Below are 27019 nucleotides of genomic sequence, written 5' to 3' on the forward strand. Positions count from 1 at the left end.
AAGAATCGTAATGGTATGGATCATTTTCACCAGCTCTCACCTGGATGATTTTACATTCTTTCTGTTATTTTAGACTTTATAGGCATCCCTGATTTATGAAGACTAAAATTTCAAATTCTTACTTGCTGAATTGGGCCAAAAGACCTCTTGTCCTTTTATCCATTCCTAAGAGAGGTGATTTAATGAAAAAAATCTTGGTTTTGGAGTAAGCCCACACCTGGGGTTGAATCCTGCTTACTGTGCTCATTGTGTGGAGTTGCTCAAGACATTTAACATCTGTGAGCCTCAATTTCCCCATCTGTAAAGTGTGTGTAATAATACCTTGAAAGGATATCATTAGGATTGGAGATAAAATACATTAAGCATCCTAATTGTTACTCCTGGAGTCTAAGGTCTAAAAGAGGAAACGCTTGAATTGAGTCTTGAAGGAAGAAGATGAGTTGGCTGAATGAGGAAGAAGGAAAGGGTTTTCCTTACAAAGGAAGAACATGGGAACCATTTAAAATATGAGGGATAAATGTTATTGCCTTGCAAACATCCCTCAATATGTTCACGTCATAATTGGGAAAACAAAAATAACTTGTTGATGGGCTCTTACTTCGTCATGGACAAATTGAATTGTAGCAAGCCAAGTGTTTTCCTTTAGAGATATATCAAACATTTCACTTTGAAGAAGGTGATCTTGGGAAAGTTTAAAAGTCTCTGAAGAGGAAGGTTTCGCTAGAGTAGAGTTAACTGGATCCTCCTTCTACAGTATGGCCACCAGGGTACGCCAGCGGGGAAGCCTGACACTTGCTTTCGGTTCAGCTAGAGTTTAGACCCTGGACTAGGGTTGTAACTGAATCTCCTTTAGCTGAACCTCATCCTAAATGAGGTGATAACCATTTTTCTTAAACTCCGCCAGACTGCAGCCATCCTGGAGAGGGCTGGCTTTTAAGTGGGGAGATTTTAGTCTTGCCCATGAGAATCTTGCTCACTAAGCCACAGCAGGTATATGTGTGTGGGTTGGGGATGTGAAAAGATAGATTTCATATAGCTAAAACTACCATTCGAATTCTTTACTCTTAAATCACTAGGACCTGGGCCCACAGAAGCTCAGAAGCTAAGGATTGTCCCATTTAACTTCTCTTTCCGTTTCACTGTAGCTGCTCCTTCCCTGGAGTTCAGGTTTGGTTTGAATTGCAGCAAGAGCATAGGGGTGGGGATTTCACATTCTCACTTTCTCTCTCTTTCTTGCTTTCTCCTGTGCCTGGTGGGGTAAGGTTGAGTTGGCTTAGAGTGAATGTGCCTGTGACTTCAGTGTCTTAGTAGTAAAGAGGCAAGGCTCAAGTCAAAGGAGAACACTCCCATGGGCCCTCAAGGGCATCTATTAATCTTGAGGAAAGGTGCAGGCTCTGTCTCCACTGTTTGTAGGTGAAGAACTTGGGGATGGTGAGGCACTAGATGTGTGTTTCCCCCTGCCTTTACATTCATGAATATGTATATGTGGGGTGTGTGTGCGTGAGTGTGCACATGTATGTGTGCTCTCATACATGTATGCTTACAGATGAAGCTCTCTTCCACATTTTGATTGGTTGTCAAAATTTTGAACATTTTGACTGGCTCATTTCATTTCAGTTGGCTCTTCCATTGTAGAAAGTTGTAATTGATTAGGTTCAGCTAGGTGTAAACTGAATGTGTGTTTGCAGTGGAGCCTTCACTAGTGAAATCAAAAAGAGAATAAAAGGTACAGCATATGTGGCTTGCATGCTTTCTGACCTACCATCTGCTTCTTTCTAATAACCAGAGTGCTAGCCCTGGAGAAACTACAGAACTTTGGGGAAATCTGGAGAAAGTAGACTCAATTAGGTATCAAGATATAGATGGCACCACGGGTGAAAATGCCTTTTTGAAGTTTCTAGTTCTGTAGTCACAAAGGAAATGGGTCCTATTAATGTGAGGCTGAAAAGCTGGGTGAGATAGTCACTTGGGGCTTACACTGTGGTATCCTTCTTTCCCTAGAATGAGCAAGGCCCCAGGACGCTGTGTTGGCAGAAACTGAGGCAAGAGAAATATATCAGGCCATAGTCCATGGGACAACCAACATCTCTTACTCCCATTCTTAGTTTTATAAATATTAAAAACTCACAAAACCACAAGAAACAAGACAGTAGATTTCTATTTCTTTCTCTCTTGCTTACTTGATTGTTTTGCTTTGGTGGGGTGGCACGACGGCAGCAAAAAGTCAGAAAAGAATAATCCATATTTTTTACATTTTTTTTAATTAATTTTTTTTGTGAGGAAGATCAGCCCTGTGCTAACATCTGCCAATCCTCCTCTTTGCTGAGGAAGACTGGCCCTGGGCCAACATCCGTGCCCATCTTCCTCCACTTTATATGGGACGCCACCACAGCATGGCCCGCCAAGCGCACCCGAAATCCGAACCCGTGAACCCCGGGCCACCGCAGCGGAGCATGCACACCCACCCGCTTGTGCCACCGGGCCGGCCCCCATGTTTTTTATATTTTTAAGAACATACAGAATAATTATGTTATTTTTCACCTCTCCTCACCCTTTTCCCCAATAAAACCCAGAAGCACAATGGACCAGTAAGCCAATGTTGTAAATGTTCAAAGGTGGAATTACATCTTTGGTGTCCGGGTTGATTTTGCATTATAATGCAGACTTGATGATAACATTTCTCAGGAAAGCCTGCACAGCTGTCTCAGCATCAACAGGCAAGGCGAGAGCATAACTGGCAGTGTGTGGGGAAAATATTGCTCAGAACGTACTTCTGGGTGCAATTTACTTTGATACTGTTCTCTGAAGTATCAAAATTGGTTCTTCATCTTTGACAAAGGAAAATGTGCACTCTCAAGCTATAAGAAGCCAAATCACATTTGGGGTGACAAATGTGTTCCTTTGGGAAGCAAGTATTGTGTAGTGAAAAGAACAAAGGCTTTGCAGACAGACAGATCTCGGTTCGAGTCTTGTATGGACCACTTACTAGCCTTGCGACCTTTGACAAGTTAATTTTTCTAAGCTTTTGTTTCTTCATCCACACAGTTGGTTCTTGCAATGATAACATAACATGACATGTGTTAACTGTAGAGTTGGAACTCAACATATAGTAGTGATGGCTTGAGTTAGAACTCAGCATAGTAGTGATTGCTGATAAACCCACTTGGCAGGTGGAAGGGAAGGATGAGCTGTACTCTGTGTGATCTGGGGAGAGGGAGGGGTTGGAGGAACCCACATTTGGGTAATAAAGGGTATGTCTGCAGTAGACTCCCAGGAAAAGCAGAATTATTCACATTTTCCTCTATTTTCTAGCTCAGTGACTCTATAGCCTCCATTTTCAGACACAGCAAGGAAAGGCCTATGGCATATATGCCACAGTTGGAAGACAGATGGACCAGCTTAGATGTTGCTGATCTGGCTCATGACCTGGCAGTGAGCTCACTTGTACATTTCTCTGTTTTCTAAATTTCACCCAGTGTTTTGAGTGAAGAACATTTTGCCAGTATATAACACCAGAAGTGTATAGCACCTCGAACCCCAAATGACTATTCCCCCACCTCTCCCTCATTCTCCTCTATTCTCCTTTCTCTTCTAGAAATCATTATCGCCAGAGTGCAGCTGTCACAGGGGGAGCGTCTGGGAAGTGTTATTATACCCTCACCTTTGCTGTCACCTTCCCGCACGATGAAGATGTCTGCTACCTGGCCTACCACTATCCCTATACCTACACAGCCCTCATGGTAACTTCCTCTTTACAGCACTACCCCAGGCTCTTGGAGGTTTCCCTGGAGACATTCAGGAGATATCCTGGTGGGGAACTATGGCCTTCCTAAGGGAGCCAGGGCTTGTTGTCCCTGACTTGGTGGCTTTATATTTGTCCCACCCCCTCCCTTGAACAGAGCATGAGGCTAAGGCAATGACCATGACATTCAGAAGGCCCAAGTGGCATGTGGTGCTCTCCATCAGCAGGTTGAGTGTAGGAGGCATGGGAATTTCTTAGGGGTTCTATAAGATACCCTCAAGTTAAACATGAAGTAGGAGCTTGGAGTGGGATTATCAAGTTGAAATGGTGTAAAACCATAAGGTAAGATGAGATGCAGATTTGCAGGACATCAATTCACTAAGAGGAGGGAAGCAGAAGGCAGAAAGATGAAGCGTGGAGAAACTCCCTGGGTCTGTGTGCAAGCAGCCACTTCAGCTTTCCAGTTGTTCCCATGACCATGGGCTGGAGGCTGCCGGAAGGTTTGAGGCTGGACAAAAAGTGAAAGAATAAAACACCAAATCACTGCAAATGAGGGCCACAATCTTTTTATGTGAGGAGTGGAGTGTACGTCAGTCCAAACTGAAAGTTACCATTCCTATGTCTGTCAGGCCCTGCAAAACATTCGTTAGACAAATTTGAGCAAACTGCATAAACCATGCAGTTTTCTGTCATTTAGAAAAGTTCGCAAACTATCCCTTTCCCCTAGCTGTTTCATGGATATCCTGAGGATTAATGAGCTCAAGTATCTTTTAGAAAGCACTTTCATCCTCTGTGTTAATGCAAAATGTTATTAGCATATTTATAATAATATGTGTATATATGAATGTATATATCACTTAACCTGAAGGATGAACATTTTCATTTTAAGTGTGTGATAAGGAGTTGGAAAAGATAATAACCAAGAACATTTTTGCCTTCAAAAGGAATGTTCAGGTATAAATGAAAATTTTTCTCCATCAAGAAGGATTATCTTAAACCACTTGGCTAACTGCTTCGTGAAAGAGCATCTGTCCTTCTTTTCATATGTTGTCTTGCCTAAAGAGAGATTTTTACTGTTTCCCAGATTGAAAAAGATACACAACTGGTATTATTTGTGTATCACACTTAGAGATCTCAAGAAGTTAATACAAGAAATGTGCATCACAAGCTATGCTGTAACAAATCATGTTTGTTAGAAAACATGCTTGTTGCCTTTAGGGACCCAGAACAGGACAGATTCATGATCCCCTTCAACAGCTGTTTTTGTTGTCTTGCCTGTGAAACACTGCACGTGAAAAGTCTACCAGGGAAGGCAATTCCTTTTTGAATGTGTCTTTGCCTTTTCCATTAGGGGAATGATCCATGGGTCCAAGACATTGATTTTTTCACTTGTTAGAATATCTTAGACCTTGCTGAGATTCTCAGTAGCAGTTAGTATATAAAACTTTAGAATGCAAAGAGATTGGGGAAATTGTCTAATTCACCCTTATTATTTATAGATGCAAAAATTGAGGTGTAGCAATCTCACATCTAGCTAGTAGCCAAGCAGGGGACAGAGCACCAGCCTTTGACACCTCTTCTTGAGCTCTTTCTACTTTACTGCAGAGGAAGTGTAGAAGAAATTCAGAAGAACTTCTGCTCTTGGATCAGATCAATGTCCTTGCTTGCTGTGACATACAATAGCTACTACAACTGCAGTCCACTTTTATAGGCACATGTCATCATCAAGTTGTGTGGTTATATAATCTCTGATGGTTAAGTTCAAGTCATCAACCCGTGGTTTTTATCTACAGTGCTGAGTGCCATGAATATGGTTCATCTGGGTAGTATTGTTCACCAAACATGGTCCCATTCTTATTCCAAAATGCGCTGTTGGGTTCTAGCTAGGTGCCTACAGCTGAAACTCCTTCAGCCAGGCCTTGACTGTATCTGGCTTCTTACTTTGAATTTGAGGCTTTGAATAAGATTGTAGGCACCTAGCAAGAACCCATCAGAGCATTTTGGGATAAGAATGGGACCATGTTTGCATGTTTGGTGAATAACACTATCCAGCTGAATCACATCCATGGCACTCAGCATTATGGATGATAACCATGGGTTGATGACTTAAACTCAACCACCATCAGAGATTATATAATCACACAACTTGATGATGACGTGTGCCTATAAAAGTACCTACTGCAGTTGTAGTAGCTATTGTACATAATAGCTTGTGCCTCTGGGATTCACTTACCTTTTGTGTTCGTCAGACCAGAGAACGAGGTCTACAGTATACAATCAACGAATAGCTCAAGAGCCACTGAGTTCAACGTAAGGATAATTTCATCCGGAGGGGGAACAAAAACATAAAAAGGCAAACCCCCTTCCCCCAGACACTTGGTCTCTATGAGAGAGAGAGAGAGATCTTGTTAATTGATGCTTATTGGCTTGTTACTTAGCCTATTGACTGTGAATCTCTTCCCACTAGGGAAATTTGAGGAGAGTTAATGAGAAAGAGAGACAGGAAAAGGGATACCTTTTCATTTCTCCTAAATGAGTAGAACAGAGTAAGAAAGACAATTTGTTACTTGAAGGTGAAAAATGCATATACTCAATTTTAGGTTTTACATTTCCAATAATGCATGGTCTTTTGTCTTCTCTAGGTTTAAGACAATAATTGACTCTGTGACTTCTCTTAGAAAACCCTTCTTCCCATCGTGGACAAACTGAGTACATTCTGTAATGTACACTAGTCATTTTTATTTTTGGACATGTCCTAAGGAGAAACAGTTTGTCTTCCAACATATCAGTGATAAATTAAATGTGAATGATACCCCAAGGGCAGAATTAACTGTATGTTACCTGGGGGTTATGCTGAGGGGTGGAAAATACATTTCTATGTGGAATTCACAATTTGTAAATCTCATAATAAAGATTATGTTTAACAGTTACAGACATTTTTATAGCAGAGGACATGTATGTTGGATGTTTTTCAACATGAATACAATTTTGCAACTTTAAAAATTTCATTATTCTCTTATAATAAGAGACTTAGTATTTGGTTCTTTCAAATTGATATCTTCCAGATGCTTGCCAGGAACTCTGCTGGATAATTGTCCAAATTATAGTATTAAAATAAAGCTAAAAGAAAGAAATACAATATTATTGTAATAAGGAAGCAAACAAAAGGAGTTCTATTTTAATCATCCATATCAAGCTATCAGTAATTGTAATGATTGTTAAAGTGTTGTTAGCAGTACTTGTTAAAGTATTTGGGTTATGTTATGGATTGCCCCTAGGTAGCCAGTAGTATTGGTTGAAAATGGGGCCCCAAGAGAGTTTCTCATGGACATTTTAAAGGGTAAGAAAATGAGATCTCACTGAGAATTATAACTGTATGAGTTGGCAACAGACAAGAAAAGTGATCATAAGTAGATTCCATATGTTGGGAGAGCTTAAGGCTCTTAAAGGGTAGAGCAGGGTTTTTCGCCAGACATATATACACCTACTGTGGTAGATGCTACCACCATTATCTGTAGATATGAAATGGAGTGTAGTGTAGGATGAGAAAGGGAGAGAGGGAGAGGGAGAGAGAGAGAAAGAATAGAGAATTAGAATGTCATATGCACAATCTCTTATGAAGGGCTCGGAATAAATGAAGAGTTTAAAACATGTCAGTTGAGAAATGTTGACTTACGTGTGGTAGATCAAATATGCAATGAGCAAGTCATAAATCAGTGCTGTCAGATAATCAATAGACAGGGACCTATCCTTGTATGGGCCAAAGCAAAGGACAGGCACCAATAAAGGGTCCTGATGTGAAGGAAGTGAACAGGAAAGGCCATTTTGAAGGAGCCAAGATGTGCATGAATGGTGAAGTCATTGGTCATGAGGACCCTTGAATTCCAGGGTCTTGAGCACAGTGTAAGAACAAGTTTTGGAGTCAGACAGGCCTGGATTTGAGTCTGAGCTCTCTGTTTTCTTGCTGTGTAGCCATGGGCAAGCTATTTAACTTCTCAGTGCCTCGTTTTTCTCATCTGTAAAATTAGAAACATAAAAGCAATTACTACATGGGTTGTTATGAAGATTAAACACATGACATGGATTTGATATGTGGGAAGTGTTAGCCAAGCATCTACATCTGGCAAGCAATACTAGATAGTAACCAGTAGAGCATTTATTCTCTTTTTTATGATGATGTGTGATCATTTTCTCCATTTGACTGATTGGAAGATACCCATTCCAAAATATAATAAAATAAAAATTATGTAAAAAAATCCAAATAAAGGACCAAAAAGAAATAAATACATAGGCTACTGATGGTTGTAAAAAAATCCAAATGAAGGACCATGAAGAAATAAATTCAAAGGCTACTGATGGTTGTCTTAGGATGGCTGATTATAATTATTTTTTCTTTACTCTCTTTTCCAAATCATCAGCAATATAACTTCATTTATTTTTTATGGAAAAAGGATATTAAAATAATCTTTTCTTTGTAATTGGCAAATCTGTGAGTAGACACCTAGAGACTAATCATTTCTCTCACTTAAGTAAGTCTGCTTAATGTCAGGAGAGTGCTATTGGCAGACTGGAGCAGTTTGAGAAAGCTCATTAGAACCCGCTTACAGCATGTTCTCTTGCTTTTATTTAGCTTAAAGGTGTCATTTGTTCTCTTGTGATGAGAAACCTTCGATTCTCTGATGAGTGTATTTAAGTGACAACTGAGAACTAGGCAGTACACAAATAAAATAGGCCATCTTGTTGGGGGTGAGCTTTCTTCTGAATCAGGGGGCCAGAGAGTGCAGCAGTTTTGGGGATAACAATAAGAAATGAACGATTTTGAGAGCATAGTGCTTCTCACTTTATTGGTAGCCATCAGAAGGGTAACCTGCTGAGGTCAAGTGAAGTCTTTTATGGAAGTTTTAAGGGAATAGCTGATAAAGGAGAGGGTCAGAAGACTCCTGCGGAGAGGCACCGAAGAGGTTGCAGGCTAAGTTATCAGCCTGATATCTTTCATGAGTGGGTAGGATTTTCTTTTAAGAAGACAACCTTTCTGGGGGTTTCCATAATTGCCTTGAACTCATTCCCATTTTTATAGAGAAACCCAGCCCTGTGGCTTCTGTAGGGCTGTAATTACAGTTGGTTGTTGGCACACGCATTCAGAAGTCCTGCTTCTCTCATCAGTGATCCCAACAATATCCAATTAGACCTGGCCTTGCTGGACCTGAGCTGGGAGCATTCACCTAAAAATCATTTTCAGGAGAACAATACAAAGCCATTTTTGCAAAAGGAAATCCAACAGAAGTTTATAATTGGTTTACTCCTGGGAGTCTTCTGTATGACTGGGGACAGAATAATGCCCTAGGAGTAGAGGGGTTACATGTTTGGAGCAGGTGGAATGGGACAGAGCTTTCATTGGGAGGGGCAGGACGATGGTTACATGAATAATTTCAGTTTACAGAAAATGAGCTTAAGTTAAAAGATGTTAGGCATTTGTCGAGTTGTAATTTTATTGATCATAAAAAATGTAATAATAATAAAATAAATTAAGAGAACTCATAGAAGAAGAAAACTTTCAAACTTTGCTTTCTCCCACATTTGCCTCCAGGGAGCACATTAAGGTGACACTGTTTTCAAGGACAACGTTCATGGGCACAATGATGCTTTTTTTGACTTTTTTCGCTTGTGACTAATTGTGCTTGATGACTTCCGTAGACAAACCTGCTTCCCACATCTGAGTTATAAAATCTAGATTTTATTATTTTTTTAAGACTCGGCATCAGACACCAAAGAGCCATGGCCTATTTGTAACTTTGTGACATCACTGAATGATGGCCAGGAGTTTTCTTGAGAAGGCTCTCCACGGCCTCCCCCTGCCACGCCACGCCCCGCCTAAGGACTCTTGCAGCCATAATAAAATGTGAAACAAATAGCTTTGATGGCAAAAAAAAAAAACCTTCATAGAAACAATTCAGCAAAGACAGTGCTTCCCCAAGCATATTCTATAGCACTCCAGTGTCCTGAGATCTTTAGAGAAAAAGGGTTTAATGGTCATATAAATTCATGAAGCGCTGTGCGCTGGTTTTCCTTCTAAGAGTTCACAATGCATATTGGCATATTAATGACTCTGAAAAGTTCTGCAGCCATGGCACTGTTTTCGTTTTCCTTAATTCCCATGTTCCAAGTGCTTGGGCTGTGAATTTCCCGCCCTTCACCTCCCTGTCCACACCCCAGAGCTTAGTAACATCTGCAGAATACGTTTTGGGAAATGCTATAGGAAAGAGTATTGATTTCCTAGTTTAGGGGCCTGGAATCTTGATAGTAGTTGTGAGGCAGAGTCCCCTTAGTCTGAATTTCAATAATAAACGATATCTGTAGCAGCTTTCACCTAGAAATTTATGAAAGTGATTAAAATAATTTATTTATGATCACAGAGAGTATCATCTCTCCAGGACTTCATTCTCTTAACTAAGGTGCTGGATTTTCTCTCTACCAGGATGGCTGAGACTTGGCTGACCTTCTGATGGCGGCATTTCCATTCTCATCCTGTGCCGTCTCTCCTGGGATCCCACATGTGCCCTTCCTCTATCAGGGCTTTAATTACACTGATTTTATATTGATTTTCTTTTTAATACATGAATTTCTTTCATGAGCTCCTCTTGGGAGGATGTTTTTCTATTCCCTAATGGTTTTATTTTTGCTGTTTTTACTTAAATTTAATTTCATTTAATTGTTGTCAGAAAAAGTGGTTTGTACAACTTTTACTTTTTTTTTTTTGAAAATTTAATGAATTTTTTTTATAGCCCTGCACATGATTAATTTTTGTTACAGTTCCATGGACGTTTTCTGTAAAGACAAAATTTGACATATATCTACAGAAAACAACATTGTTCAAATACTCTATATCATTATTTTTGTGTGATTGATTTACTCAAGACTGAGGTACTGCCTAAAAGTCTCCCACTCCTGGTACAATTTTTTCCCTTCTGCCATTTTTGCATTGTATATTTCAATCTTATGTTATTTGATTCTTAAGATTTATGAGTTTTATATGTTCATTGTGAATTGTGCCCTTTATCAAAATAAGATTTTTAAATCCCATTTAATGCACTTGGTCTTGAATATGACTTTGTCATATATTACTATTGCCATGCTTGCTATAATTTATGTTTGCTTATCCTTTTAGTTTCAATATTTCTCTTTTAAAATATTTTAGTGGAGGCAAACAAAATAAAGAGATGATTTAGGAGTGTTTTTCATACATATCATGGCTTTCTTTTCCTCTCTTTAAAAGTACCTCTTATATACAATATGCAGTGGGATTTTAAAAAACTAATCTGAAAGTTTTTGTCGTTTAATAAGGCTGTTTAACCTACTTATAACAATTTTTGGTGTTACTTCTGTCATTTTGGTTTTATGCTATTTTCCATGCTTCATTGATTTTGTTTCTTTCTCTCTACTTTCCCTCCCTCCCTCCCTCCTTTCCTTCCTTCCTACTTTCCTTTCTTTTCTTTCTTTTTCTCTCTCTCTCTTTCTCTCTCTCTCTCTTTCCTTCCTTCCTCTCTCTCCATTGCTCTCCCTCTCTCTTTCCCCACCTCTCTCTCTTTCTTAGGCAACATGGAATGACCATATTTTCTTTTATTTTTCTACTCAGTGTTTACAATTCTACTAGTGTTTCCCTTTTAGTTCTTAAACATATATGAAATAAACATATTTTCCCATCAATAATAACAGCTAAAATTGAATGATTCTCACATAACAAGCACTTTTCACATATAGTACATGGCTAAATTACAGCAAGCACTGAATGAGGTAGGTAATGCTATTTTTATGTATGTTTTAAAGAGGAGAAAACTGAGGCACAAAGAGGTTAAGGGCAGAATTTACATAACTTTTCCAGAATCCCTAGGGAAAATTTGAACCCAGGCAGTTTCACTCCAGAGCCTGCCCTCTTCGTCATCTTGCTGTACTGCCTTTCCATTCTCAAGAATTAAATAATATTACCATGTCCACTTAAGTTGAAAAAAATATTTTCTTTTACTTTATTCCTCCCTTACACATCTCTTTTTAATTTCATTTTAGAACTAGATGATGACATTAAAATTTGATAATATGTATTTTCTCCCTAGAGAATTATTTTTTATGTTTGTATTATGTAGTAACCATGTTTTCAATAGTCATTTAGACTTAAATCTTGTTTAACTGTACTGTCCTTTTATATTGTTCTTTAGTTTGATTTGGGGGCAGTGAAGTATCTCTCCAAGTTATTATTTTCAATAAAGATAAGGTTATATGTTTTCTGAGCTCTTGCATATCTGAGCCTGTAAGCTACATTTGCTCATGAGCAAAAACTTGTCTGGTTGTAGGTTTACTGAATTATAATCTTTTCTGCTTTCAAACTCTAAGCAGCACTCCATTTCCTCTGGCCTCTAGTATTGCAGAAGGCTATGACCCAAGAATGATTCTTTGTGTATATATATACATGTGTATATATATATATATATATATATATGTGTGTAGATGTATAGGTTTATGTACACACACACGCTCACTTTTTAAAACTAACCATAATTGTAGGGTGCAACCCCCATTCTGCTCAACAAGGAGTGGTAGTGTTGGGTTTAGATTGGCAGTCAATCACACAAGACTAGGCTTTACACAAAACCAAATGTACTCATCTTTGAGAAAGGATACATGGCAAGTGACAACACAGCATGCAAGGAAGGGGCTTAGTGATGGTCTCTGGACTCCCAGGCACAGCTTCCTTTGTCCTAGTCACTCTTCACTAGGGAAGTGTGTGGTCATGAGTGATGAAACTGAGTGCGCATGGACCATCTTAGCCTGGGAAAGCCATCAGCCCTGGGGTTTCTTCAGCTTTCATACTTAGCTAGTTATGTAGGTCCTTTGGTTGTGTGTGATTGTGTATGTACAATCAGTTAGTCACCTTGTCTCCTCAGGGGTATGAGACTGCCTCCCAATCTCCAGTTCAGGTGCTCCTCATCAACACCTAGTACTCATGAGCAGTGAACAATCACAAGAAAGAAGTACAGAGTTTTGGTCAGATACCTGGGCCTTAGCTGAATTCTCATTTATTTGTCTGGGATAGACATGCTCCTTACAATTCCTTTACTTTGTATTGTGTCAAATGTTGAGTTTCTAAGACAGAGCTGAGTTTCTTTCTTACCTTGGTGTGCTGGACAGAATAATGGCCCACAAAGATGTTCATATTCTAATCTCTGGAACCTGTGAAGATGTTGCTTTACATGACACAAGGGACTTTGTAGATATGATTAAGTTAAGGATCTTGAGATGGGGAGATTATTCTAGATTATCAGGTTGGATCCAATGTAATGACAAGGGTCCTTATAAGTGAAGGAATGAGACAGAAGAGTCAGAGTCAGAGAACGAAATGTGACCATGGAAGTAGAGGTGGGAGTGATGTGATTGCTGGCTTTGAAGGTGGAGGAAGGCACCAGGAGACAAGGAATGCAGGGGACCTCCAGAAGCTGGAAAAGGCAAGGAAATGAGGTTCTTTTGGAGCCTCCAGAAGGAATACAGCACTGCTAATACCTTAATTTTTGCCTAGTAAGACTAATTTTGGACTTTTGACCTCCAGAACTGTAAGATAATAAAATTTGTGTTGCCTTAACCTACTAGATTTGTAGTAATTTGTTACAGCAGCAATAGAAAAATAATACACGACAAGGGAGAAGGTGACAGAGTCTTGATAGTGTCTCAAAGGGGGAAGGGCAAAGCTGGGATATTTATGGAGATAAATATATTTATTTAAAGTCTTGTTTAAAGGCAGATATATTAATGTGGGGGTTGATTAGCATTGGGTAAAGATCATGATATAATGCTTTAATATTGGTGGATACTGTAAGGCAAGGATCTTGAGGAGAGGGGTTCCAAGGGTTTTGATCGAAGACTCAATTGATGCTTTCTATTGAAGAGTTGATGAGATGTTTCTGGAATGAACAATAAATTTATTTATAATTTTTGTTTTTCTCGGCAAGAGTTTCCTAGAATAGTAAAGTTATATTGTTGCAGACAGGGAATAATAAAGCCAGTGTTAATGTAGGCCATTGGCTGTGTGGGGATAGATGATTTGGGGTCTCAACTGTAAGGAGGATATGACTCAGGGTCACACTTTCAGGTATCCCTGAGGCTAGAGGAAAGGCCACAAAATCATCTGGTAATCTTTTCTTTCCTTGGAACTTTTTTTTTCCTTGCAACTCAAATATTTCAATAGAGTACAGGTAGGTTTTAGTCTATTTCTACCACAATGCTAGGACTTTTACTTAGTCTAGGAAGTTCTTTTTCTTGTTTCCTGGTGTATTTGTTTTCTATTGCTGCTGTAACAAATTATTCACAAACTTAGTGGCTTAAACAATAAAAATTTTTTATCTTACAGCTCTTTAGAAGTTTGACACGGGTCTCACTGGGCAGAAATCAAGGTGTTGGGGCTGAGTTCCTTCTGGAGGCTCTTGGAGGAGTCTTTTCCAGTTTTAGAAGACACCTCATTCCTTGGTTTGTGACCCTCTTCCTCCGTCTTCAAAGCCAGCAACAGCAGGCTGAGTCCTTCTCATGCTGCCGTCTCTCTTGTTCTCTGCTGCTGGGAAAAGTTCTCTGCTTTTAAGCTCTTGTGATTAGATTGGCCCGAACTGTATAATACAGGATAATTTCCCCATCTCAAGTAGACCTTAATCTTAAACATATCTGCAAAGTCCCTTTGCCCTGTAAGGTAACGTATTCACAGGTTCTGAAGATTAGGGCATGGACATCTTTGGAGGAGCCATTATCCTGCCTACTACTTCTATACTAAATCCTTTTCACATGTAAACACTTCCACTACCTTTTGAGGGCAGCACTCCCCTTTTCATAATATATTTTATGACTATTTTATAAATATTTTCATAGGATGCTTGTTTGTTTGTTTCATTTATCTCACAGGCTTATTTGTCACAGAAACAAGCTGGGCATTTTCTCCTTAGCCCTATTAATACACCTACTTGATTGCAGTGAAACTTTAGATCTTCAGCTGGAAGGATAATTTTTGGTCACTAATGTTCTTGTGTTGGAGAGGGGCAGCTTCTCTCTCTCTGGTTACTGAGGTCAGTGTGTCACTGTTGTCAGGGTATGCAGTGAGGGTGGCAGGGAATCTCTTAACCACTTTCTGACTAATCTCACTGTTTGAGTTAGTGAAAATATCTTCAGAGGTCTTAAAGATTGTTGACCAAGAGTCCTAGTTTCAATGGTTATTCCATTTTTGTATCTTCTGTGTTTTAAATGAGTGTTTAAATGGGAAAGTAGGGTAGGAAAAATCAATTGCTACTAGTTAGTTATCCTCTTTGCTTAGCATTCCCCCTGGATCAATTGCTTTCCATTTTCCTTCTATATGCTTACAACTCTCCTTACATTGCTGGGTTCTAATGTGCTATGTGCTACTGAAGCTCTCTGTCTTGTATTTCTGAGCCCCCTGGGTGTGCTCTCTCTTCATGGTAGCCACATTCTTTATATGTCACAGTGATGGGGAGGATGCTGTATGCCCCTCCCTCTTGCTTTCAGTGCAACTTAAAAACAGATATTATATTATGCGGACATGTGGGAATGATGCTTCCTGTTCAGCCTCACTGAACTTCTCCTAGGTGGTAGGAAGAGTCCCCTTTACAATCACTTACTGCCCAAAATAGGGCAGATTAGTTTAGCAAAAATACTTCTAAACTACAAGGAGTTACAGGAATAGAAGCTTTGTTGCTGTTTTCTGTTGCTGTTATCATCAAAAACTTGAATAGTATGCACTTCTGCTTCACCTCTGCTCCAGACTCACCTTGACATCCTGGAAAAAAGTGTGAACCCCAAGCAGGTCTACTTCCGGCAAGAGGTTCTCTGCCAGACGCTAGGAGGGAATTCGTGTCCACTGGTGACCATCACGGCCATGCCCGAGTCGAACAGTGCTGACCATCTGGAGCAGTTCCGTGAGTAAAACGAGGACCCTCTTCTCTGAAGGTCTGATGGTGAGGGGGCGTCCTCCCAGTCTTGGAAGCACTCTGTCTCTTTGAGATTAGAAACTCCATAAAGCGTTGTGAGTGGTCTATCTTTATAGAAGTACACCCCTAACTCTTCTCGGCATGACACAAAGGGCAAATGTTAATGTTGCTCTGTTGTTAAAAGGAGAAAAAACAAATTGCAAACCATCAGGGAGATGAAAGACTCATTGGAATTGAGAGCAGTTTACTAGTGACAGTCACATCCTCTTCTAGAACAGAACCACGGCTCTGAATCACATTTCCAACCTCTAATCCTGGGACTTTGTCACCGTGCTTACTGCCATTATACGACTCCCACAGTCAGTCAGGTTTGGGAAGGAAGGAAGTTGAGCTTTGGAGCCCTGGCTGGAGAATCCATTGGATAAACTGAAGACCATTTGGATCTGAAGGGCTGATGGTGTGGAGGAGGCTCTAGCTAAGAACTGTAAAACCAAACCAAAACACACACACACACACACACACACACACACACACACACACACAAATGCCCTTTGACTGTTAGAGCCTGAGCACGAATGTGACTCACCTGTAATCAACCAGCTTTTAAAGTTGGCTTCTGAGGTAATTTTAGAACTTAGGCAAGAAAAACCAAACAGAATGATGATGCTTTGCAATACAGAAAAGTTTGGGAGATGAAAGAAAAGAGTGGGGAATAAAAATCCAGTTAATTCCTCCCCAGAAGATGCAGCCTTACATGATGAAGTGCTAACTGCTTTCAGGTGACTCTATGGTGGATACGAAATGTAATTTCTCACAGCCCATCAGCATCTGACAATGGATGCTTAACAACCTGGCTAATCAACAACTGATTATCCCATCTGAATTAATGAGGCCCTAAAATGCTTTAATGAATAATAAGGGATTTTCCAAAAATTCTCTTATGTGTGTTATGCATCTAAGAGCAATTTCTGTAACAGTCATGGAGTCTTTCACTTGCAGATGAGCAGTTCTTGGAAGTTAGAGACAGTAATCCTTCCAGTGCAATGTTCGTTGAACAATTATTTATTTAAGAAAGTGGATCTATGTAAGTGTGTGTTTTGCAGGTGCAGTTTCTAGATAGGAGCTGAGCAGAACCCAATGCATAATTATGACATGGAGCTGCCTCTGGTTTTGCATTTTTGTTTATGGTGACATTGATGCTTTTGTTGATATTATAACTACAGAGATCATTCTTACTTTAAGGAGAAGACTTGAAACGTGGTAAAGGCCCCTAAGTAGTTTGGCACTTGGAATAGTTCAGTTAAAAAAAAGAGAGAAAAGATCTCTTAGCACACCCTTATATGAATCGAAGGAGGCAGGTTTCTGCTTGCTTTGTGAGATTAGTAATAATAAAGGTACACTTTCATGTATCCTTACTGTTTTCTCTCGTCAACGTGTGCTAATATGTCAGCTGTTGTTTATCTCAAGAGGTGTTCTGGGCAGGTGTGGAGAGGGCCCATATAATGGTGAGATGACCCTGTTCATTTTCTTTTTGGCATAATAGACTTGCAGGCACCATCATTGAGCTGGATCCTGAGGAAACCAGGGCTCTGCCCTAGGAGAAGGGACTAACTAGGGTCATCTTCATAGGTGTGCCAGCTATACAGCGTGCAGGTCCCATGCTTAGAAGGGCCTTGCACTTTGTTTAATGCTCTTCTGTTACCATTTTGAAATTCTTAAAAAAGCTTTTTTCAAGGGCCCCTGTATTTTCATTTTGCAATGGGCCCTGCAAATTGGGTAGCTGGTCCTGGGATTAATCTAAGGTCATGGAGCTAAAAAGTGACAAAGGCTAGTGCCCTTCCTAGGATACCCTCCTCTATTTCCAAGTCATGCAAGAAGAGTTCCAACCTATTTTGCCCGTGCACTGAAAATCTGCTTTGTATGGATCCTTTAGCAAATTGGTATCTTTCATAATGGGGGTTGAATTTAGGAATCTCCATTTTACAGATGAGGTAAGTAGGACTCAGGAAGTTAAATACTATGGTCAGTGTTGGTCTCCGATTTCTGATTTTGTGACTCTGATTCCAGAGTCCATACACACAGGAAGTGTGCAACAGAGTCGTCAGAACAGGTGTTCAGCATCACCATTTGGGCTCCACTCTGTGAGCCAGAACTTCCTCTCCTCCCTGTTCTATGTCCACACATTATTAGAAGCTGGCTTAGTTGCTAAAGCAACTCACACTAAATTGACCACAAATAAATATATTATCCTCTTCCTGCTCATAATGAATTTTATTTTCGTTTTCTAACCCAATGGAAGCACTTACATGGTGGATGTTTCAGACTGTGGCAGGAAGGAAGGGGGAGAGAAGATTCATACTCCTCAGATTCCAGCTCAGAGCTGAGATTGCATGGCCTCGGCACAGTGATGGGAACATAGTCTCAGACGGGCTCCAGAACAAAAAATTTGCTCTGCAGGTTGCAATATACGTATATGTGAACACATGCCATTGCTGTGCTTCTAAAAGAAAAAAAACACAGCACAATATAAACACCATCTACCCTTGAAAATGCAATTAACCATGCCTGTAAATCAGAAATAAAACCACTTAACTTCCTTTAAACCACAAAATGTGATGCACTGTTTTCGGAGGAGAAAGTAGCTAATGTGCCAGCAGCTCAAGACTCTCCTTCCTCCAGGCCTCCCTCCAAGTGAGCTTCAGTTGTCTTACCTGCTTCCTCCCTCCCCGGAACTAGGCCAGCTTGGGTGTGCAGTTGTATTTAGCTGTGATTTGGCTAGTTTCTGGTTCAGCGGCTGCCACTTAGCTCTCACAGGGAGGTATTTGTGTACTGAAAGACTTTCTTTCCACTGTGTAGGATTATCACTTCAGTCTTGTTTTAGAAACCCAAGAAATAAGAGAATGGGTATGAGACCCAGGGAGAAGGCCCCTGCTCGAGACTGGTTCCCCTGGTGGTCTGGCCTAAAGTCCCGGGGCTGGAGATTATTCAGGTCAATTTATTGATTACTTTTTGTTCTTCCCAGGGTCTGGGCTCCAGAGAGTCTCCTAGAAGGCTTAATTTGGGTTGATTTATTTTTCAAAAGCATTTTTTTTTTAAGAAAAAGCTATTTTCCTGGAAGCATTTAGCCTTACTTTCTTGATAAATATATTTTCAGTTCAGTGGTAGCCAGATTTACCTGGTGTATCCTTTATCGCTATCTGGAGAATTGAGGATGGGTGCCTTCTCACAATGCTCCCAAGAGAGAATACTCGCTACTTTACAAACCTTGAGATTTGAGCCCTCAGAGCCAAAATGCTGCAAGATCTCCAAAAGCAAAGTCACTCTCTGCCCTTTTCAGTGGGACAGTGAACAGGGAATTTCTCTGAGAAACTGTCACTGAAGCTATTATGGAAGACACAGACTTGAAGAGAAGTTGGTGATGAAAGGGAGCTGTTACAAAAGGACAAACAGCTCATTCTGCACCAGATACTCTTGGTGGATGAGGCATTGGGGAACGGGAAAGTCCAGGCCCTTCCTAACTGGTAGGATTCTAGACGTCAAAGGAACCCTGGACGTTTGGGGTTTGTAGAGCAGAGAATGAGTGAGGACGAGTCAGCAGAATCCATGAGAATGGGACAAAGGCTCCAACAGGAACAGAAGGCATCAGAGGACCAGATCTGGGGATAGGTTTGGTAGGCAAGATCAATCCAGAAAATTGTTACTAGTGCTTTCTGAGACCAGTCTCCATTGGTTAATGGTGTCCTGGCATAATTACACTCAGCCTTGTTGAATCCTTTAACACATTGTATGTTAATAGGTACTTTGATTAGCAGATACTTTGAATATGCAACTTCCAAGCAGAGAGCTGAGAAGTCCTATTTTCTTTAGTCTGTGTACTCTTCAGGAACAGATGTGTGTGTGCGTGGGCGCCTGTGTGTGTTATATGTTGTCTGCTTTCTTGATTTGAACAGAGAAAAGATGCTGAATTTAAGCAGAGCTAAAGAGCAATTTGGAGTGTAAAGAAAATCTTCGGGGGTCCTTGGGGGTTACTCAAACACTAGTGGAAGTGAGTGAGAAACCCAGAGAGTGGAATGGTTCTGCCTTTTCCCAGGCTCAGCCATTCCCTCAACCATGCCTGCTTTCTGCTTCTTGCAGAAGCGCTGCCTGTGCTGTCATGAGCCTTCTGTACTTGTCCTGATCTCCATTTTGCAGATGGCGCAGTTAAGGCTCGCTAAAGGTAAATAACCAGCCTGAGGTGCAATGGCGGTGAGTGGTGCTCAGGGAGGAGCGCCCAGGCCTCTGTCCTGCAGTCCGGGATATCACCCTCCTTTAGGCTCTGCCCTCACGGGGAAATTCCCCAGAAATGCTTATTCAAGACCCCCATCATTTTGATAACTTTTCCATCTTCTCCACATTTCCCCCATAACCTCCTATTCCAAATTACCGTTTCAGCCCAGAGAAAATTGGGTCCCTTTTTGGTTTAGGGAGCTACATCTCGGTGATGGATTCTTCATTTTTCTCAGGAGCTTTATTGCTGAATTTTCCCCTTTGGACATCTATCTATTCAGACCCTACAGCAATATTGTCTTTACTGTCAAGAGCTAGCCAAGAAGAGGAACTAATGGGTGGGAATTTTCTGAGGGAAAATGTCATTCTCTTATTAGAAACTCTCTTTCTCCAAGTGAATGGTCACTGACTGGTGAGAAGTCGGAAACAACAAAAGTGGATGGGAGGGGATGGATCTGCTATTTTTGCAATCAGAGACATCTCCATCCTGCATTTATTATAATCTAAAAGAGCAGAGTCTACCCTGTAGATGTCTCTGGAGGTGAGACAGTCTCACTCCACTGCCACAGTCTCCTCTGGCTCACACAATCTTCTTTCCATGGGCCTGAAGTGGGGGAAGCAAGAGGCTGCATTTACAGTTGTTAAAGAATACCTATCTCTTTTTCTTTTTCTTAAAAATATTCTTACAAAAGGAATATTCTATTCAGCCTGCCATTATGCTAAAAGCTTTTCCTTGGAAGACAATAGCTGTTCTCAGAAAAAAGATTTACATGGGGTCCCGAGGGTGTAATGAGCTACCACAAGGCACCTGCCTCAGGTTGGGAGTTGTCACTTGTAAGTGGTTTTAAATTAGAACAGAGTGGAAAAATACACAGTTACAAAATTCCCCTTTTGGCTTCTTTGGGAATCATTTTCCATCCTCGCTGGCCTTTGTCTCTTTCTGAGACACCTGATCAGGTATGAAGAACAGAGCTTTCCGCTGGGAGAGCTGGAAGTGACAACAGTGGTCCAAGGAAAGCAGAAACTCAGGTGAAGTGAAAACCTCTCACTTCTGGAAATTTCTGGATTTTTTTTCCCCCTAGTGGCATGTGGGGCCAGATATTGCTAAGGGATCACTGAATTTTAGAGCTTAAAAATCCATAAAGAGGGGCCGGCATGGTGGCATAGCGGTTAGGTCTGTGTGCTCCGCTTCAGGGGCCCAGCATTCCTGGGTTCGGATCCCAGGTGCAGACCTATGCACAGCTCATCAAGCCGTGCTATGGCGGCGTCCCGCATACAGAATAGAGGAAAGAGTGACACAGATGTTAGCTCAGGGACAATCTTCTTCAAGCAAAAAATAGGAAGATTGGCAAAAGATGTTAGCTCAGGGCCAATCTTCCTCACCAAAAAAAAAAAAAAACTCCGTAAAGACTGCTGAGTCTGGATTTCTCAATTGCTAGTGAGGGACTGATGCTCACGGGCACGAAATCATCCCTCTTGGTAACCTAGCTGGCTAATGGCAGAGGTGGCTCTAGACCTCAGACCTCTTGTCTCCCAGGTAAATCATCTTCTTTTCTTTTTCTGTACAGCACTGCTCCTGACAAATCTTAGGACTGAAAAAATGAACTATGAGAACATAAAGACTTCTCTCTATGGAAATTTTTAGTAAAAGGAGTTACAGTTAGAGAAACTGAACTATGCCATTTTCTTGCCTTGGGGTTTCCTTGTCTTCAGGCAACTGGGGCTAAGAACCATGGTAGATATTAGGAATATAAAGATAAATATTATTTAATCCTTCTCATTGAGGCATTCACAATCTACAGGAACTGTGTGTATGTGTGTGTGTGTGTTTGTGAAAGTCATGTAAACAGGTCATTATGATATAGCAAGTTCTACCAGAGGGATAAACAGAGTTCAGTGGAAGCACAGAGAAGAAAGTGTTTGTCTGCATGGTAGAACCAAAGGAGGACGTATACCCACAAGAGTGAGCTGTATAAATCCCATGCACGTGGTCACAGCTTTGCTTTCAAAGAAACCTCAGTTGAGCATCCAAAAACTATTTGAAGAACAATTTGGATCTTTCTTGAGAAGACATGAAAGGGAGAGTATATAAAAACATCCAAACCATCTTAAATTTGTTTTTCCTCATCTTTCTTGCTGTCATTTATCAGCACATACGTAAATAGTGGTTCACAATAATCCCACTTTCTTTCAATACAAACCCTCAAAACTCTATGACATTTAGGCCAGTGGAATATCTCCTTTCTGCTTCCCATTTTGGTCTGTTCACTCCAAGAAAAGGAAGGCCAAGAATCCTTCTTCCTTCCAAGGCTGGTTGAGGACATGGGAAAGATTGTAAAATCTAGAGTTGAAAAGCTTTGCTTATACCGTTTCATGTACGTATTTTACTCTTACAAGGTTTTTACATAATATCATTTGGTCCTCATAATTCGCTTGTGAGTTGAGGAAGAAAATAATTTTTACACTCATTTTATAATGATAACACTGAGATTCAGTGCAATTGCCTTTTGATCTGCATCGTGAAGTCAGAGTGCTACTTGCAGAGAAATGGGGGAGTGTGTTTTCAAGTAGGAAAAGAGCATTTGCAGAGGCAGGGAGGCCTGTGAAAGTCTCAGGGTGTCCGGACTATACGATGGTGGATCGATTATGGGCTGGAAGATAAGGTGGGAAAGGTAAGTTGGGCTGAGTGATAAAGGACCTTATTTTTCCTGCTGGGAAGTTTCTCCCGAAGGCAATAATGAGTTAATAGGAGGTTATTCAAAGCAGAGAAATGACAAGATCAGATTCATTTTGGAGGCAAATTTTGTGGCAGTAATGTGAAAGGAAGTCTAGACTGAGAATAGTGGGGCCATGGAGCCCAGCATGGAGGATTTCTTAAGCATAAACCCTAGATCCAGACTCGCTGAGGTTTTCTAATCTTGGCTCTGCCATTTATCAGCTTATGACCTTGAAAAAGATGCTTAAACACTCTGTGCCTTGGTTTCTCTATTTACAAATTGTGGATAATAATTGTACATCCTCTTTGGGGCAGTCTGAAGATTGTAGAAGTCTTGGAACAGTGCCTAGCACATAGTAACTGTTCAAGAAATAACCGCAATTGCTTGTCATCTTTATGGATGATGAGGTTCTCAAGGAAGATAAGTCTATGGAAATGGGAGGGAAGTGTCTAAATTTAGGAGACAATTCTAAGTTAGAAGTGAGAGGTCATGGTGGTTGATGGGGCGTAGGGATAAAGGGCAAAGAATTGAAATATTTCTACTTTGGGGGATGGGTGCACAGTTTCAGGCCAACAAAGAAATTCATGAAAGAGTAAGACTGTTGTGGAGGGAAAATGAGTTCAGTTTTGGAAATGTTCATTTTCAGAGGCCTGCAAATTATATAAGAACTTAGTCTAAATGTAATTATAAAGACAATATGCTATAAAATATAATCTATTTCCGAGGGAAATGAAACAAATTTTGCATTACCTGAATAATTTTCTCAATTAGCAAGTATACTAAAAGTTGACTATATGTGATTACTGTAGCAGAAACACGTAACATATTTCATCAGAATCAATCCCAGAATGTTCTATCCTATAAATGTGTTCATGAGGTATAACAATTTATATATTTTAATGTAATTAACTGTTTGTAGAGTGTTTACACATGATTAATTGTTCCACACAACAGCTCTGTGTGGTAAAGAAAAAAGAGAATTATATTTATTATCTCCATTTTTAGATGATGAAATTGAGGCCCTGAAAAGCCATATAATTAGTAAGAGCTAGAACTCAGATTTATCCCAAAACTGTCTGAATCTTAAGCTTCATGACTCTAAACCTCTGCACTCTTCCACCTCTTCTAGCTGTGCAATAATGGAGAAAATCCTTTACCTTCAAGATGCAATTCCCTATGTGTAAAAATAATTGTTTATACTGCAAGTATTATGTTCTAGGCGTCTCCAGTTTGTGGGTCCATACGTGGTCATGTTAGCATTAATAACCCCTGTAATTTTAGTAAAATCTAAGTTTTACTGCCTCTACAAGACTCTGCATGCCTTTCCTACCTGTGTCCTACCCTTTGTCACTCAATACCCTTCAACCACACTAATCTTCTTTCTATTGCCTGAACACAGCAACCTAACTACCTCCCCTGGGCCCCTGCATTTGCTGTTCCTTCTGAGTGGAACACTTTTCCTCCATAGCTCGGCATGGTTGATTTCTTCTTGTCATATATTATCTTAGCTCAGGTCAAGGAAGCCTAATGTTCCCCCACTCAGAACCTCTTGCTCACATGACTTTGTTCTATTTTCTTCATAGCCCCTATCACTGAGCTCCGTGAGAGCACAGACTGTAGGCTGTATTTTTTTCCCCATTGCATCTCTAGGAACTAATGGTCTCTGCACAAAACAGGTGCACACTAAATATTTATTGAACAAATAAATGAGATCCTTGCATCTATTCTTGCTCCCACCCATAATGTAAGGCCTTTAACTCCTCTTGAAATGTTACTTGTTTCCTGGTATTTCTTGGGGGACCCAAGGGTGGCCCTAAGTGTGCTCATAAAGCAGACATTGGCTATAGTCACCCCTTATGGGCCACTCCATTCTTCCCTGATGATGGGGCTTCTCTTGATAGTTGTCTGCTGCCCTTGTAGCTACTAAAAGGACTCTTACCACTGTCATTGCTTGGTTTTCAGAGAGTTGCTGGATTCCATATAAAGATGAGGGGATTAACACTCTCCAAAACTCTATGCCATACCTCAACATTGCTTGGCACCAGTCTCCCCAAGTTTCCTGTGAAAACACCTCCTTCTTCACAGGCTAGGCGGGGACCAGATGGCAGCCCATGCCTCTGTCATCCAGATGTTTTTCTCTCTCAGGGTCCCTACACGTAAGACACAAAAACCTAACTCAAACTCCTCATTTGTCTTCTGGCCCCAAATGCAAAGGCTCCCATACCAAACAACACATGCTCTGAAGGGTGGGGCATCACCATCCTACCAGTTCAAACAATAGTCCAACTCAGACTACTAGGTTGGGCTAACCAGGTGATACTGATTTGTATATTTCATGGAAGCCTCACAACACAACTGTGACTTTGTTATTAAAATTTCCATTAAGATACATTGTTTTTATATAACAAAACAATACAATTTATTGTTTTTGGATACTTATGTGTGTAGCAGAAGTATAAAACCTTGCTGAAAAATGATAACACCAGATTCAAGATAGCGATTCCATCTGAGGATGGAGGGAGCAGAAAGGGAAAGGGAAATGGGTCTTAAATCTATTGGGGAGTTTGTATTTCTTAAATAAAATGAGTTCTAAGGAAAATATGGCAAAATGTTAACAACTTTTAAATCTGGATGAGTAGGTACATGGGTCTCTGTCATATTTTCTGAGTCTCCAATTATATTTATATTTCATATTTAAAATTTAAAAATTAAATTAAAAATGCCAAAATGTCATCCTTGTTCTAAAAAATTGATAAATTAGAGTAAAATGTGAAAATAACCCCATATTTCTCCTATTACTACTCCTCAAGCAATTGCTGTTAACAGTTTCATGTTTATTCTTCAGTACACCAACACACACACGTACACACACACACACACTCACTCACACTTAAACACATGAACTCATACATACCGAGTCTTGAAATTTAGATAAAATGGACTTAAATTACCCTTCCTGACAATTCTGTCCTATAAGAAGTCCAAATCTCTTCCCTGTGAATTCTGAGAATTGACGACCTCACCAAATTCTGTGCCACCAATTTATACTCCCACCAAAAGCATAGATTATTTTCTTCCATGCCCCAATCCACAATGGATTTATCAGTCTCCTACATTTTCCTACCTATTAGTTAAAAAAAAATTAATCCCCCTGCCTCAAAACACCATTTCAATGTTATTTCAGTTTAAATTTCTTTGAGCATAACTCAGATGGTCCATATTTTTAAATGTCTTTTATATTTCTATTGCTTACTTTTAAAATCATTTTTCTATTATTTCATTAGATGCTTTGTCATTTTCTAAATGATTTATTAGGAGCTCTTTGCATATTAGAAACATTATTCTTTGTTAAACATTAATTCATTCATTTAGCAAATATTTATTGAGTATTGATCATTGTTCTAAGCAGAGGGGATAGAGTGTTTGGCTGGTGTTTTCTCCTAGTCTGTCACTTCTTCCTAAATTTGTTAACTTTTTTGCTTAATTTTTGTGGAGTCTAATATCACAGTCTTTTCCTTTATACTTGTGAAAGTAATGTATTAGGGAAAAAATTTCCATTTAAAGGTAATGGAAGTAAGACGCTGTGAGTTAAAGTGACTTGTGCGTGGTTCCATAGCTATTAAATAGAGAGCCAGAAATAATTAAAATTCTTAAAATAATTAAAATTCAGGTCTTCTATAATTAGACAAAGTACTTTATTTTTAATGTAATACTTATAAAGGAATTCATATAGCATATAGGTCTAGATTAAACAATTACAATAAAATGGACACCCAAGTATATAATACCCAATTTAAGAAACACAGCATTATCCATATTTTAGCCCCCTACGTCTCCCTACTGTTTCTGCTTCAGGGAAACTACCATCCTGAATTGTGTGTTAAATGGTCTCTTGCTTTTCTTTATATTTTTTAATCACATATTTATATATCTCTAAACAACTTACTGTTGAGTGTACATGTATATATGTATACAGTGCATATTGTGATCAGCTTATTCTTTTGTTAAAAACATTTGAGATTGAACCATGTTGATATGTTTGAGTTGACATCTAAGTCGTTTATTTTTCATTACTGATAGTACTCCTATGTGTGAATTGAAGTCAATCTATTCATTTTACTGTTGATGGCTGATTGGAATGTTTCCAGTTTTTTTTCTCTTACAAACGGAATAGGGTATCTTCATGTTCAACATGGTAATACCAGTGTTCTGTAGGATGGTTGTGCCAATTTACACTCCCATCAGCAGTATGTGAACATGCCAGCTGCCCCACATCTCTCCTAACACTTGGTATTGTCTGACTTCAATTTTTGCCAATCTAGTCA

At 39.9% G+C, this 27019-nt stretch overlaps 1 protein-coding gene across 1 annotated transcript in view; it reads left to right on the top strand.

Annotated features, from left to right (window-relative positions):
• The window catches only part of AGBL1 (AGBL carboxypeptidase 1), a 360790-nt gene that overhangs the window by 117183 nt on the left and 216588 nt on the right, over window positions 1-27019 (top strand). The window contains exons 15-16 of the mRNA XM_014788670.2: window positions 3596-3740; window positions 15546-15699. Coding sequence (XP_014644156.2) covers window positions 3596-3740; window positions 15546-15699 — 299 coding nt within the window. The remainder of the gene's footprint in view (window positions 1-3595; window positions 3741-15545; window positions 15700-27019) is intronic.

The sequence above is a fragment of the Ceratotherium simum genome, chromosome 3 (genome assembly GCF_057802395.1).
Source record: "Ceratotherium simum simum isolate JZ-2026a chromosome 3, ASM5780239v1, whole genome shotgun sequence".
Taxonomy (NCBI): domain Eukaryota; kingdom Metazoa; phylum Chordata; class Mammalia; order Perissodactyla; family Rhinocerotidae; genus Ceratotherium; species Ceratotherium simum.